General features: G+C 39.3%; 1 protein-coding gene across 2 annotated transcripts; it reads left to right on the top strand.

The window, feature by feature from the left end:
• The first annotated feature begins 1,829 nt into the window (after nucleotides 1–1,829).
• On the top strand, nucleotides 1,830–11,199 carry UAP1 (UDP-N-acetylglucosamine pyrophosphorylase 1). Of its 2 annotated transcripts, none has more exons than XM_072419971.1 (10): nucleotides 1,830–1,977; nucleotides 3,070–3,367; nucleotides 3,950–4,154; nucleotides 5,576–5,751; nucleotides 5,836–6,008; nucleotides 6,656–6,849; nucleotides 6,968–7,108; nucleotides 7,240–7,428; nucleotides 8,898–8,964; nucleotides 10,746–11,199. In XM_072419971.1, the coding sequence occupies exons 2-10, from the start codon at nucleotides 3,088–3,090 to the stop codon at nucleotides 10,836–10,838; spliced, it is 1,518 nt and encodes a 505-aa protein (XP_072276072.1). In that variant the 5' UTR covers nucleotides 1,830–1,977; nucleotides 3,070–3,087; the 3' UTR covers nucleotides 10,839–11,199. The 2 variants fall into 2 exon arrangements, with proteins under 2 accessions (XP_072276072.1, XP_072276073.1); XM_072419972.1 differs by having other exon boundaries at nucleotides 1,935–2,001.
• Nucleotides 11,200–12,645: the final 1,446 nt, after the last annotated feature.

Genomic DNA, 12,645 nt, shown 5'->3' with positions numbered 1-12,645 from the left:
CCCATTTAATGTCCAGCGCTGTGTAATATGTTGGGCTATATAAGAACTCTTTAATAATAATAATCATGTTGTTTATTATTTTTAAAAGTCTGGTGACACACAAATCTGATCATCCAAGTTGCTATACATATATTTAGAAAAATCTTCCCATTTATGGCTAGTCTAAATGTATGTCTAAAAATCATAAAACATACTCGGCCCATTTTGTTCAGTACATTGTAAAGCAGGGTGGTTATTCCTTATGACGTGGCTTGTGATGGCTTAGAAGCAGGTGTGTTTGTTTGCTCCATGTTGTGGTGTCACTGACTGCGTACACTCATACACAATGCATTGTATACTGTGTGATAATAATGTACAATAACACACACATCCAGTTTCACTCCACAAATTATTTGAAACTCAAATTATATCCCCAAATCTTGGAAGATTTACATAAATAGTAAAACCATGATTTTTTACTGATTCAACCCCCTTTTATTGTCCCATGTACTTTATACATTATATTATTATCATGGACCCTAACATTATTTTCACCACAGGCCAGATACCAGAGAAATAGGAGAGAGAGTGCACATATCCTTTTCCATAAAGGAATGGAACGCCTGCCATGCCTCTATTGGTCGTGTCTCTGCTGGGTAGATAAATTGTCCTGTCACCAGTGAGAACATTTTGGAGATAAAAAATGATTGAGTTGTCATTAGGAGAGGTGAGGGGAAATATTCCAATGGTTCCTGTGACAAATACCTAAAATGAATGTTTTCATTTTGGAGAGAATCTCTTTGACTTCCTGAGGTGCCATGCCAAGGCAATGCAGCTTCAACACGTGTTGCACTTGCAGTAATCGGCTCATTCAGAATGAACAGGCCGCCTCAATTCTGCTAACATTAGCGTGTTACACTGCAATACATACCAATGGGGCTCATGGCATGGGCGGACATCAGGGGGGCATGGTGTGCCACTCTACGAGGACCCCAAACCCTCTACATTGAACAGGAGGGCACAAGTCAGTTTGGAGGGGGGCGGGGGGGGCACTGTTGGCAACATCTACCACTGCCCTATGGCAAAGCAGCAAAAGTTTTATGGGGCCCCTTTTTATTAACTAGAAATACTGCACAAGCCCATAGCAGCCCCGCAGTGTGCCAAACACAGGGTAGCCAGGGTAACATGTGGGCAGCACGGTAGCTCAGTGGTTTGCACTCTGGACCAGGATACTATCTGCATGGAGTTTGTAGGTTCTCCCTGTGTTTCTATAAGCTTCCTCCCACATTCCAAAAACATGCAGTGAGGTTAATTTGCTTTCCCCAAATGACCCCAGACTGTACTTATGACATGACAATGACAGGGACATTATAGTGAGCCCCTTTATGGGACAGCTAGTGACATGACTATGGACTTTGTACAGCGCTGTGTAATAGGTTGCCGCTATATAAATACTGTGTAATAATAATAATAGCCACGTAAATAAACTGAGCTCATGCTACTACAGAGACCTTTCATTTGTTCTGTATCACACGCCATGCTTCTGGGAGAAGTAACCCTCGTCATGCCACTATTTATAACAAGGAAATAAAACTGAATCATTGGCGTGCCGCAGACACTTCGAGCTTCCCTATCTGAAGTAAATCCGTGCATGACGTCAGCGGGGGCTTGTCTGAGGCGGGTCCTTTCACGTGACCCGCCCTGTCAGAATACTGTGAGTGCATATGCGCAGTACGTACGGTGAGCGGCGGTGACGCGCAGAGGGGGCGGGCATCAGAACCTGATTTTCCTGTTTGCTTCACCACGTAAACTTCACATACGCGGCTAGGCCATTCCCTCCTGACCTACTGGGACAGCAGGAATGTAACTCCACCCTACCATGTGACTTGTAGCGTCATACTGACTCCCCGCCCCTCCCTTAAATAGGTCCATCCTAGCATCTGGTCCACGTCACACAGGGACATGCAGCTTGGCTTCCACGGAGACAGCACAGGGAAGGTACCTGACTGAGATGTGGTGACAGTGAGTTGTCATGGGCTGCCTGACACTGAGGGGATTTATTAGTATGGGGAAGGCAGCATGCAGGGCGAATAATGAATTGGAGTGGGTGAAAGTTGTGTGTGTAGTAAGTTCTGTATGAATGGGTAGGCTATACAGACATTTATATTTGGGGATTTATAGACAGCTGGGTATCCTAGCAATGCACCTTATACTTTTATCTAATGTTACCATGACTACACAATATGCTGACACCTGAGATCAGGAATAGGACAGATGTGTTGTCATCGCTGACCTAATACAGGCAAATTCACACCCACGGCATTGTCCAACCCTGCCACAGCGCCAGGACCAAGCAATGCTATGGATACAGATCACACCGCATGGAACTTAAATATAACACATGGGTAGGATGATATGACCAAACCATCACTTGTTACTAACATGCAATATGTGTAAAGAAACAAGGTGGTAAGACTTTTACTTGGTGCATGCTGCCTCCAGGGCATTGGTTCTAAGAGCTGTCACATCGGGGTAACTGAATTTTTTGTAGAATGGATATCGCTGCCCTTTAATCAACAACAACCTACCTGATCAATGATTTTTAGGGTGCAGCCATAGTCCTTCTATAAAGGCACCATTCACACTTGGGTTTTTACCGCAATGCATGGCGTTTCAGTTGTGTTCACTTTGAATGGCTCCCCAGCACCCTGTATGAGCAGCCAGCACATGGGGTCATACGTTTCAGTCCATTAATATGAACGAGCTGCCATAACTTGTTAATGCACCAAGAAGCAATACTAAAGTGTGAAATCGTCCTTTGATTTTAGACATCGGTAAAATCACAATAGAAACTAGGGACGCTGCGTGCAATTTTTTTACCAAAAGATAAACCATCGCAGAATGGATCCTGATCTGTTGCTATAAAAACTGATTAAAATTCTGCTTACATTGAATATGCTTGTGAATGTGAGTTTTGCAGCGGGGTTATATAAGAGTTTGGTTATATTGAATGTTTAGAATCTGGAAGGGTGGCAAAGAGTTATTCTCATCTTGGAGATGGAAATGATTAAAATGTCTCCCTCCCTTCAGACACTTGGGAAGTGAACTATGGCTATGGACAAACTACGTCAATGTGTGTCTAAGGCTGGCCAGAGCCATGTGTTGCAATTCTGGGATGAGCTGTCAGAAATCCAGCGTTCTCACTTGTTGGAGGAGTTGAAGGACTTGGACTTTTCAGAATTAAATGGATTCTTCCATAGAGCTATGGATGCATTTTCTGCTTCATCTTCACAAGAAAAAGTCGATGCCAGGATGGAGGCCGTACCTCAAGAAGTGTTTGGCAGTGTTACAAGAGACCGAGAGCATCTTCAGCAATGGGAAGCTCAAGGTAAAAGGTCCCTACTGGAAAGGTTCTACCTCTACCTAAAGAAAAGTGACGGGAAATACACAATTTTACAAATGTCAAAAGGAGGGTGTGGGGGTAATTCAGTGGTGATGGCTGTTCTGTGACAGCTGAAGGGGTTTTGGGGACAAATCACAAAACCATTACCATGGTTATTCGCTTGCTCAAGAACACCTTGCAGTTTTAAAAAAAATGATAATATTCAGTATGTAATATTCATATAATTGTTTCTTGGCCTTTTTAACATGGGGAGAGGACCCCTTGAAATAACTTTCAGGTCTTCAGGGAAACCCTTCTGTAATTACTAAAATCCCAGCTCACAATACGTGTGGTGGTCAGTAGGAAGAATTCCTTTTACATTGCTGGCCCGGGGGGAAGAATGTCACCTCTACAGATTGACAAAAAGTTGGTGGTGTTAGTGGGAACTGGCACGGGTTGTTCATTGCTCAAGGAACCCCTAGCAACCTCTGGAGGGATCATGGTTGACAAACACTGTTTTAGATTAATGCAGTGATCTATTTAAAATAGCGGTTCACTTTGTACTAACTAATCTAGTTTTTTTTTCAGGTTTTAATCAGATTGCAGATGGTAAAGTAGCCGTTCTACTGCTAGCTGGCGGGCAGGGAACTCGTCTAGGGGTGTCATACCCAAAGGGTATGTATGATGTTGGACTGCCCTCTCACAAAAGTCTCTTCCAAATACAAGCTGAGCGAATCCTAAAGCTGCAAAAATTGGCAAAGGAACAACATGGGAAGGACTGTGTTATTCCTTGGTAAGAATGGGATAAGATGATTGCTCACCATATGAGGTTTTCATGATTAATGTATCTGGTTTGATTTCCTAACACTTTAGGGACATTTTATGATAACTTAAGCAAATAAGTAATAAATGTTGCCGATATGAATAATCATATTTGGGAATAAACATTGAAATCTGGCCAATGGCTTTGTGAGGCACCATCTCTCTACTTTTTTTTGTTGTTTGTTTGTTATTGAGTCTTCTTGCATTGTGACAAAGTTTGTTCTTGTTAGAATGCTTTTATATTTAGAGAATAATAAAAACATTGGGGCACGCTGTTATACCTTGTCTTTGTCTGCCATATTTGACAACAAGCAACTAGTGGAAAAATTGTTCAGTAGGTGATTAGGTGACTCTCTTGTGTGATGTGATGAGATAGATGTGATAGAATGCCGTGTGTATAATAATAATAAAATGTAATGTTGTATTTTGTATAATAACTCCAACACCTATAATGTAAGCAGTTAGCATGTGCCTGGTATACTTACAAAATGTCTACTAGATGATGGAAGCATTAGTTTTCTCTCCAGTATTTTTTCGATTCTACCCACAGGTGATTACATACAATTTATCTAAAGGTAATAATAAATTGAGAAAATCACAGCTGTATGGTTTAAAAAAAAATAACTTGTATCTCTGCTTGTTTTGTACTGTTTTTAAAACCTTCTGCTCCCTCTCCATGTGCAAGGTGACCGGTCTTGTATCAGCCCACTCCCATAGTTTTCTGCAGACCGCTTGTGAACCTGCTCAGCCCCCCTTCAGCTAAGCTATCTGCATAGATATGTTATGTGCAGCACATTGATAATGGCACCACTAATTTTAGATGGTGATAACTGGGTTTGTAAAGGCAATTGGCACTTACAAAGTGGACTCCTGTGTGGCAAGTCAAGAATACCAAGGGTCCAAAAATGTGCAAATATTTCTCCAAACAGAATATCAGGATTGATACCAAGAGTAGAAAGAAGGATGTTTTCAGCTGGTGCATGCTGAATGTGTTCTTCATTAATATACCTTCATGTAAAGGAAGAGTTTTTAAACACATGTAATACTTGTCATTTGATAACCAACTTTTAAAGGCTAAATAGGGCATCCTAATCAAAGCATAATATCAGAAATTTTGTTCTGGATTGGCTACTTAAAGTATGATAGTGGAACTCTTGGTAGATATAAAAGATGCAAGTAAGGTGGCTCCATAATCACTGAAACATCACTGCTTTTACATTATCCATAGATTTTAGGTATAGATACTGCTTGTATAAAGTAGAATCTTCATAACATAAAAGGTTGGAATGTATAGATATTTCATATGATATATTTTATACAGATACAAACATTCATTATTCTGATTCCAAAGTATTTTTCCCCGCACTAAATGCAATTATTTAAATTTTACAGGTATATAATGACAAGTGGCCGTACTATGGAATCTACCCATGATTTCTTTAGGAAACACCATTACTTTGGCTTAGAAGAAGGAAACATTATCCTTTTCCAGCAGGGGATGCTACCAGCAATGAGTTTTGAGGGGAAAGTACTTATGGAGGAGAAGGGCAAACTATCAATGGCTCCAGGTTAGGTTGTTAAATGATACTGCAATCCTTTGGCAGCTCCTATAGAAGTAACATTTGCTAACCATCTGCCAATCTTTTTTGCAGATGGTAACGGAGGACTTTATAGAGCCTTAGGTGCACATGGCGTGCTGAAGGACATGGAAAAGAGAGGAATTGAGTACATTCATGTATACTGTGTTGATAACATCCTAGTAAAGGTGGCTGATCCAGTGTTTATTGGATTCTGCGTAAGCAAGGAGGCAGACTGTGGAGCCAAAGTAAGAAATCGTCATTTTTAATTTGGGTGTTTTATGACCACACTAAAATGAACATTATTAAGTGACCATTCTGCAACATTCTTTTACATAATAAAATATTTGTCTCTAGATCTGCAAAGGTTTGACAGTAGTCAGTTTCTGTTGAGTTAAATGGCAGTGCTTTTACCACACATATCTAAAAATCCCTTAATTTAATTCCCTTAGGTTAATTAGAATTATTCATCTAAATGACTAGCTTTGAGAAGTCTAAGAAGATAAACTGTCAACATTTAATGCTTCCAAAGGCCAAACTTACTTTGAATTTCTAGTTCAGATATGGGAAACTGGTGGCATCCTATTCACCAATGAATATAGCCCCTTCACATCTGCACAAATCATCTGTTGTTTTCCAGAGTGCTGAAGGAGCTCTTCAAATCTGGGGAGCTGTAGTATGTAAATACTAACTGATGATCATATGATCTCTGGTCTTGTAACCTTTTACTTGCTAGTTTTAGCAACTCACAAGGGTGGGAGAGTAGGCCAGGTTGTGGCTGTAAAAGCTTTGGTCTCACACAACAGATATCAGGAGCTTTCCTCTGGTAGTAGTAATTTACTGAGTGACGTCTACATTACTGTCTTATGAAATATTTCCTTCTGTGTTACCTTAGGTAGTAGAGAAGATGAATCCAACGGAACCCGTGGGTGTAGTTTGCCGAGTAGATGGTGTGTACCAGGTTGTGGAATACAGTGAGATCACACTGGCCACAGCACAAAAGAGGAGTACAGATGGAAGACTTATGTACAATGCTGGAAACATCGCCAACCACTTTTTCACAAGACAGTTCCTGCAGCAAGTGGTGGAGTAAGTGACCATAAAGTTATAGATGTAGGCATGAAAAGAGGAAACTCTTAAAGTCTTAACCTTTTATAAAAGTGATAGCTGGTGAAGGCTATCTCTCAATTGTTCTAATGTCTTGTAGGGTCCACGAGCCTCAGCTGCAGCACCATGTTGCAGTGAAGAAAATACCTCATGTGGACACACATGGTGTATTAATTCACCCAGATAAACCTAATGGAATAAAGATGGAGAAGTTTGTCTTCGACATTTTCCAGTTTGCCAAGTGGGTACACATGTGGAAAACACATCTAGGTTCTCGTATCATGCATTTGGCCTGTGACAATATTGTGTTATGTTTCCGTTTTCTTGCACACATATTTTGGGAGTATACAGTTAATGTCTTTTCATCCACAGGAAGTTTGTTGTGTTTGAAGTTTTACGTGAGGAGGAGTTCTCCCCTTTGAAAAATGCAGATAGCCAAAATGGAAAGGACAACCCCAGTACTGCTCGCCATGCACTTATGTCATTACATCATTGCTGGGTCCTTAATGCTGGTGGACACTTTGTGGATGAGAATGGTACCTGGATCCCTGCAATTCCTCTGTAAGTACCTTCCCTAGCTTGTTATGTGATTTGGTAATAGACTAGGCATTTTTTGTAGCTATACTTTTAACAACGCTTAGAGAGTCCATAAATGTTGTCCTTTGAACAATTAGGTGAACACATCACCCAGGTCCGCATACTTTATAGGCAAAAAAAACTACAACAATTTTTTTAATGACAAGTTAAGAACTGGTGTTATTGGACCTAATTTATTACACATCATTTACTTAAAGACCATTATAAAACTGTGAGGCAAGTTGGTGTACAGTGGTCCTTTTAGGGATATCATTGTGGTGCAATGCTTCTCATGACATTCACCATTGTGGTAAAGTCAGCAGAGATTTCCCTTGCAGAATTTTAGATGACAAATTGTTTGAGCAGTGCAGATATGTGTAACGTATTTGCATGTTAGAAAAGAACGAGAGACCTGTATAGTGGGTTGTAAATCTTGTGTATCTGCCCAATGAGGGGCTTACCGTGAAAAAAGTTTTAGGTTTGTCATTTTTTAAAAATTAAAAAATGGCTAAAAGTATGGAAGGCACCACTAGATGTGTTGAATGAAATGTGGTAAGCGAAAATCAGTGTAGGGCTTGCTAATTTGGGTAATGTGGTAATTTAGTTAGGTCCTTATATTACATAGTTTTAATAGGTAGATTGTATGGTCTGTTACTTGTTTAGATGAGCTGACAGCAACCCACATAATTTGTCATAATCTAAGGATTTTTTTTATCAGAAAATGTTAGGCTGACCTACTGCCAATACTTCTAAGTCACTGACCTGGAATATATTCAGATCAGGAAAGGCAGAGATGTCATCTGCATAGTTATTGGTTGGTTACTAAGAAAGTATTACCAGCTGGTTAGTATTGGCAACCTTTTGTTTCCTTTTTTCCCTCACGACAATTCATTTTACACTAAATCTTCCTTATGACCCCTACTGTCTTTTTGAAAAAGTTACCATTATGATGCAGACTTGACCTAGCTGTCACCACCCTGCCACTGTTCAGTTTCCAGGGTTCCAGGAGTCTGTGAATTAATATACTTGCAAAGGTTTTCAGCCATAGAATAATTGAAGGAGGGGATCTGATGAGGATTTTAGTTTTAAATTAAGTTGGTCAGATCTAATTTGTAAGGAAATTGATGCAAAGTCCTTATCCTAGTACAAAGTTTATATAAACATTAAATGTAGTGATATCTGAAGCTTCACTGATAGAACCATTGCAGATCTATTGGATTTTAAATGGCTACTAATTTAGATGCTTTTGAATGACTGATACATTCTGTATTTCTGCTGGTTTCTTTCAGTGAAGCATGTGGTTACTAATCAGCAGATCTGCATGATCTTTACTCTTCCTTGCTTGTTATCTCCTCTAGTTCTATGTACTGTTTAGCTTAACAGAGGAGTGGCCTTTATCTCTCAGCTTCCTGATTATATACCACTTTACATAACCTTTTTTCCTTTTTTTCCAGCATGCAGGATGCTGGTGATGTGCCCATTCAGTGTGAGATTTCGCCACTTGTTTCATATGCTGGAGAGGTAAGCTCTGAAATGTACCCTTAAATTAGGCTACTCAATGATATAAAATAATGCTTGTTATACAAGTGTGGGTTTTCCAGAAACACAATCTAGGCTAGAAATATGCACACCACATGATGGGGTGGCCAATGATATTAGGCATAGAAAGTAAACCAGCAAATTTTGTACAATAGTTATATTATCAGTAGATGGAAACTTTCTGAAGGCCTATTTGCAAATGGTCAACAAATTCAAGCTGTATATCCCAGCCCGGCCAATCAAGATGGCTAAGGATCCAAACAAGGAAGAGAAGAAAGAAGATGATGATGAAATGGGGACAAATGAGTATAAAAAGGACCAAATTTAAATAGCACACATGTGCAGTGGTCCCACTCATCCAACCTTAACTTTATAAAATCGGACACTTGTCTTGTTGCAGACTTGCACTACGTTCAGCTTTTATAAATATTTTCCTGAGGTGGCTAGGTGCGGTACTTAGCAAACAGGAGGTAGTTTTGTGCTGTATTTGCTACCTGAGCGTAAACTTATTTACTGACTGGTAGCCCCAAAAAGTCCATCGCCTGTCCTATACCTGTAACGGTCCGCGTGTGGCTGCACACAAAGCTGGTACGCTGGAGCTCTTTTATTTACTTCTATAAGTCATGGAGGTTAAGGTCTGCATTTTCTACTTGGAATATGTGTTAGTTTGGGGAAAAGGTGGTGCTTTGTACATTTTTTGTTATATATAAGAGCATTGATTGATTGGCCTCTTTCATGTCAGAACCTACTCTTCTCTTCCTATACCAGTCGATGAGCATTGGATAGCCCCATAAAAGTGGGTGTAGTTTAGGAGGTCACTTGAATCTGTAAGTAAGAACTGTGAATGATCCCTGAAGCATCTCAAACTGCTCTGGAAGCTACTTTTTAAAACAAGCTCATTGATACAGGTCCTAACTGCAATCTCCTTTACAACTCATTTCCATGTGGGCTCCACCTAGTCTGTACCCAGATATGTCTAGCTATGATGTGCAAATATTTCAGCTTCCACATGGGAACTTCCCTCTAAACAGTTGTAACCAACAAATAATAACTAATCTCTGATTTCTTAAGAATGATTGTGTAATGACAGCACTACTGCTTTGCTTTTTATTGGTATTTAAACTGTTAATGAGTCAGCAATGGAAGTTGTCAGGAAAGGCATATTAAGACATAGACAGTAGGGTTACGTGACTGACATAAGAAAAACAAGCAATTGTAATCCTATTATTAGGTATACTGCTCATTTTTCTGTTACCTTACTGTTCTCTCATTGACATCTGCTTGTATTGGGGTTGCTGGTAATCAGGTTATGTTTAGCACTTCAATTTTCTTACTAGTTAGAGACTGATAATTGATGCTATTGTACATTGTCCTAACATCTGAACCCTGCCTTTGCAGGTGGTGTAGTGTAATGAATTGCTTGACATTTCTGTCTTGTTTTGAAGTTTCATTTCTCCATTAAAGTGGTCAGTTTAGTGTGAATTAAAACTTTGTGTTCTCTGACCTTGACTTTGCTATTTTGTCAGGGCAGAAAGCCAAACTGACTTGTATTATGGTTTAGATGAAAGAAAAGTTAAAACAGCTGTATTTTATTATGAAATATCTTCTGAAATAGAACAGACAATATAAAAAAAGCTTCAACAAATGCATCCTGCCTAATTTGTGGGCTTTATGTGTACCAATCTGACACGAGTAGGTCTGTTTATCTTTCCAGTAACCAAGATATTTTCATTTCTAACTTTTTTTTTTCTCTTCTCAATCAGGGACTGGAGCCCTATGTGAAGAACAAGGAATTTCACGCACCTCTTACAATAGATGAAAATGGCATCCACCAGTCGGTGAGGAATGGCCTCTAGGAGCTTCTTCCTTCCTCTGCATCTACATACTCACACATATTTATGGTGGGGAACCATGGGGCAAAATAATAGGTACTTGAAAAATTATACTTATGGGTCTCTCTTCTCCGTCTCAGACATTGCAGGACATTTTAGCCACATTTTAAAATGCCAAATTTTGGGAGTACGTATTTATAGTGGACGTAGTATGAAGGGAAATGAACTATTTTTTTAATCCTGTATATAGCATGCTATTGTACATTTACAGTTTTATTTTGATGGTACTGTGATCTTTTTATTTTTTTTTTCTCCTATGTTTGTGTATCAAATTATAAACAGAAATATTCTTTCAAAAAGAAAATAAAACTTTTGAAGTCAAAAATGTTGTATTTCTTCAGCCAGGTTTATAAGAGAAAACTTGAATACTGTAAAGCCTACTTAATGACACAAAAATAGATGTTGTACAATCAGCCTTTGGTATTATAATCTCTTCTCCACTTCCTAGTTACAGCAGTTCTGCAGTCTCAGTTTGACTGCAGAGTTCAGTAGGTACAAGAGATGGACACTCTGTAATCAGCATTCAGTAACATTCACAACATCTGATACTCCCTTTCATCCTTTGCAATACAAATCTGAGTGAAGATGGGTAGGGAAGTTTGTTTTCATTCATTTCCAAGCAACATTCAGTAACTATTCCTAATATACAAGGGTGGGTGACATCTATTAGACTTTAAAGGATTTAATAAAAAAATATAGCTGAGCTTCCTCAAAAATACTTGTTGCCTAGTTCTGCTGATTTTTTTTTTGAGCATTACTAAATCCTGGAAAAGCGTGCATATCAGGTTTGGGCTTCCATGAATACATCATATAATCCCAGTAATAAACTTGCGCTCCAAGGATATAGAAAAAAAAGCCCAATTCTTGCACATTAACAGTAATAAAATACAAAAGGAATCGCCAGTATCTGGATTACCTGTTCACTGGATATATGCTTGTTCAGGGTGTGTGATTTATATCAACAACGGCATTGATTTTGCAGCCAGTCAGCCGAGATTTTCAGGACTTTTGCAATGACAGTGTATCAATTCATTTATTTCCTGACCTTTTCTCCTTTAAATCAATATTGAAATGTAGCGAAAGACCACAGTGAATCCAAGCAAACTTAAATAATTCCTCAAATGACCAGAAAAGGGTTGTACTAAAAGCATTCTTATACTGGATACTTCATTGAGATGCACCCTGTTTGCCATAAGAAGCCTCACTGGGACCATTAAGAGGAATTGGATTGTTGAATTACTTCCCTTATTACCACTGGTTTAAGCACCTCTCTTGGTTTTCATTCTAAAATATATCCAAACGCAGAAGGAAGAAGTTTAATATATTGAAGCTAACCAGTCCTTGGTTGTGGTAGCTGCACTTGTATTCATTTTTAGCAAGTACAGAAAATACCTGTTTATTTTGCCAAAGAATGCAGTGTCCCCATCACTTTATGTGAGCTGATCCATCGATCCCTTCAGAGGTTTTCTGGATCGGTCCCACATCATGCTGGTATCTGGGCGCCGCCATCTTCTTTGCTCCGTCTTCTGCCTACATCACCTGATCTCCCGCTGCAGAACTGAGATCCGGTGACAGAGATTGGGGGGACGGCTAATCTTACTGCACATGCCAGAGATATGCATTTTATTTTTTCCTATTGAAGAAAAAGCCAGAGGCCTCCTGAGATGCATGATGTATGTATCTCAGAAGGCTCTGCACTCCTAATCAGTCTTTATTGGCGCAACAATAAATACAAAAAGGGAAGGGCTTAAAAAAAAATAAATAAATAAAA

This window comes from Pyxicephalus adspersus, chromosome 8, assembly GCF_032062135.1.
Source record: "Pyxicephalus adspersus chromosome 8, UCB_Pads_2.0, whole genome shotgun sequence".
NCBI classification, from domain to species: domain Eukaryota; kingdom Metazoa; phylum Chordata; class Amphibia; order Anura; family Pyxicephalidae; genus Pyxicephalus; species Pyxicephalus adspersus.
This window is presented reverse-complemented; position numbering and strand designations above follow the sequence as displayed.

Excerpts from the sequence above, each read along its gene's own strand:
- UAP1 (XM_072419971.1), top strand. The coding sequence starts at position 3,088 with ATGGCTATGGACAAACTACGTCAATGTGTGTCTAAGGCTGGCCAGAGC. Across the intron at positions 6,850-6,967 it reads TTCCTGCAGCAAGTGGTGGA|GGTCCACGAGCCTCAGCTGC; the intron begins GTAAGTGACCAT and ends AATGTCTTGTAG. Across the intron at positions 8,965-10,745 it reads TTGTTTCATATGCTGGAGAG|GGACTGGAGCCCTATGTGAA; the intron begins GTAAGCTCTGAA and ends CTTCTCAATCAG.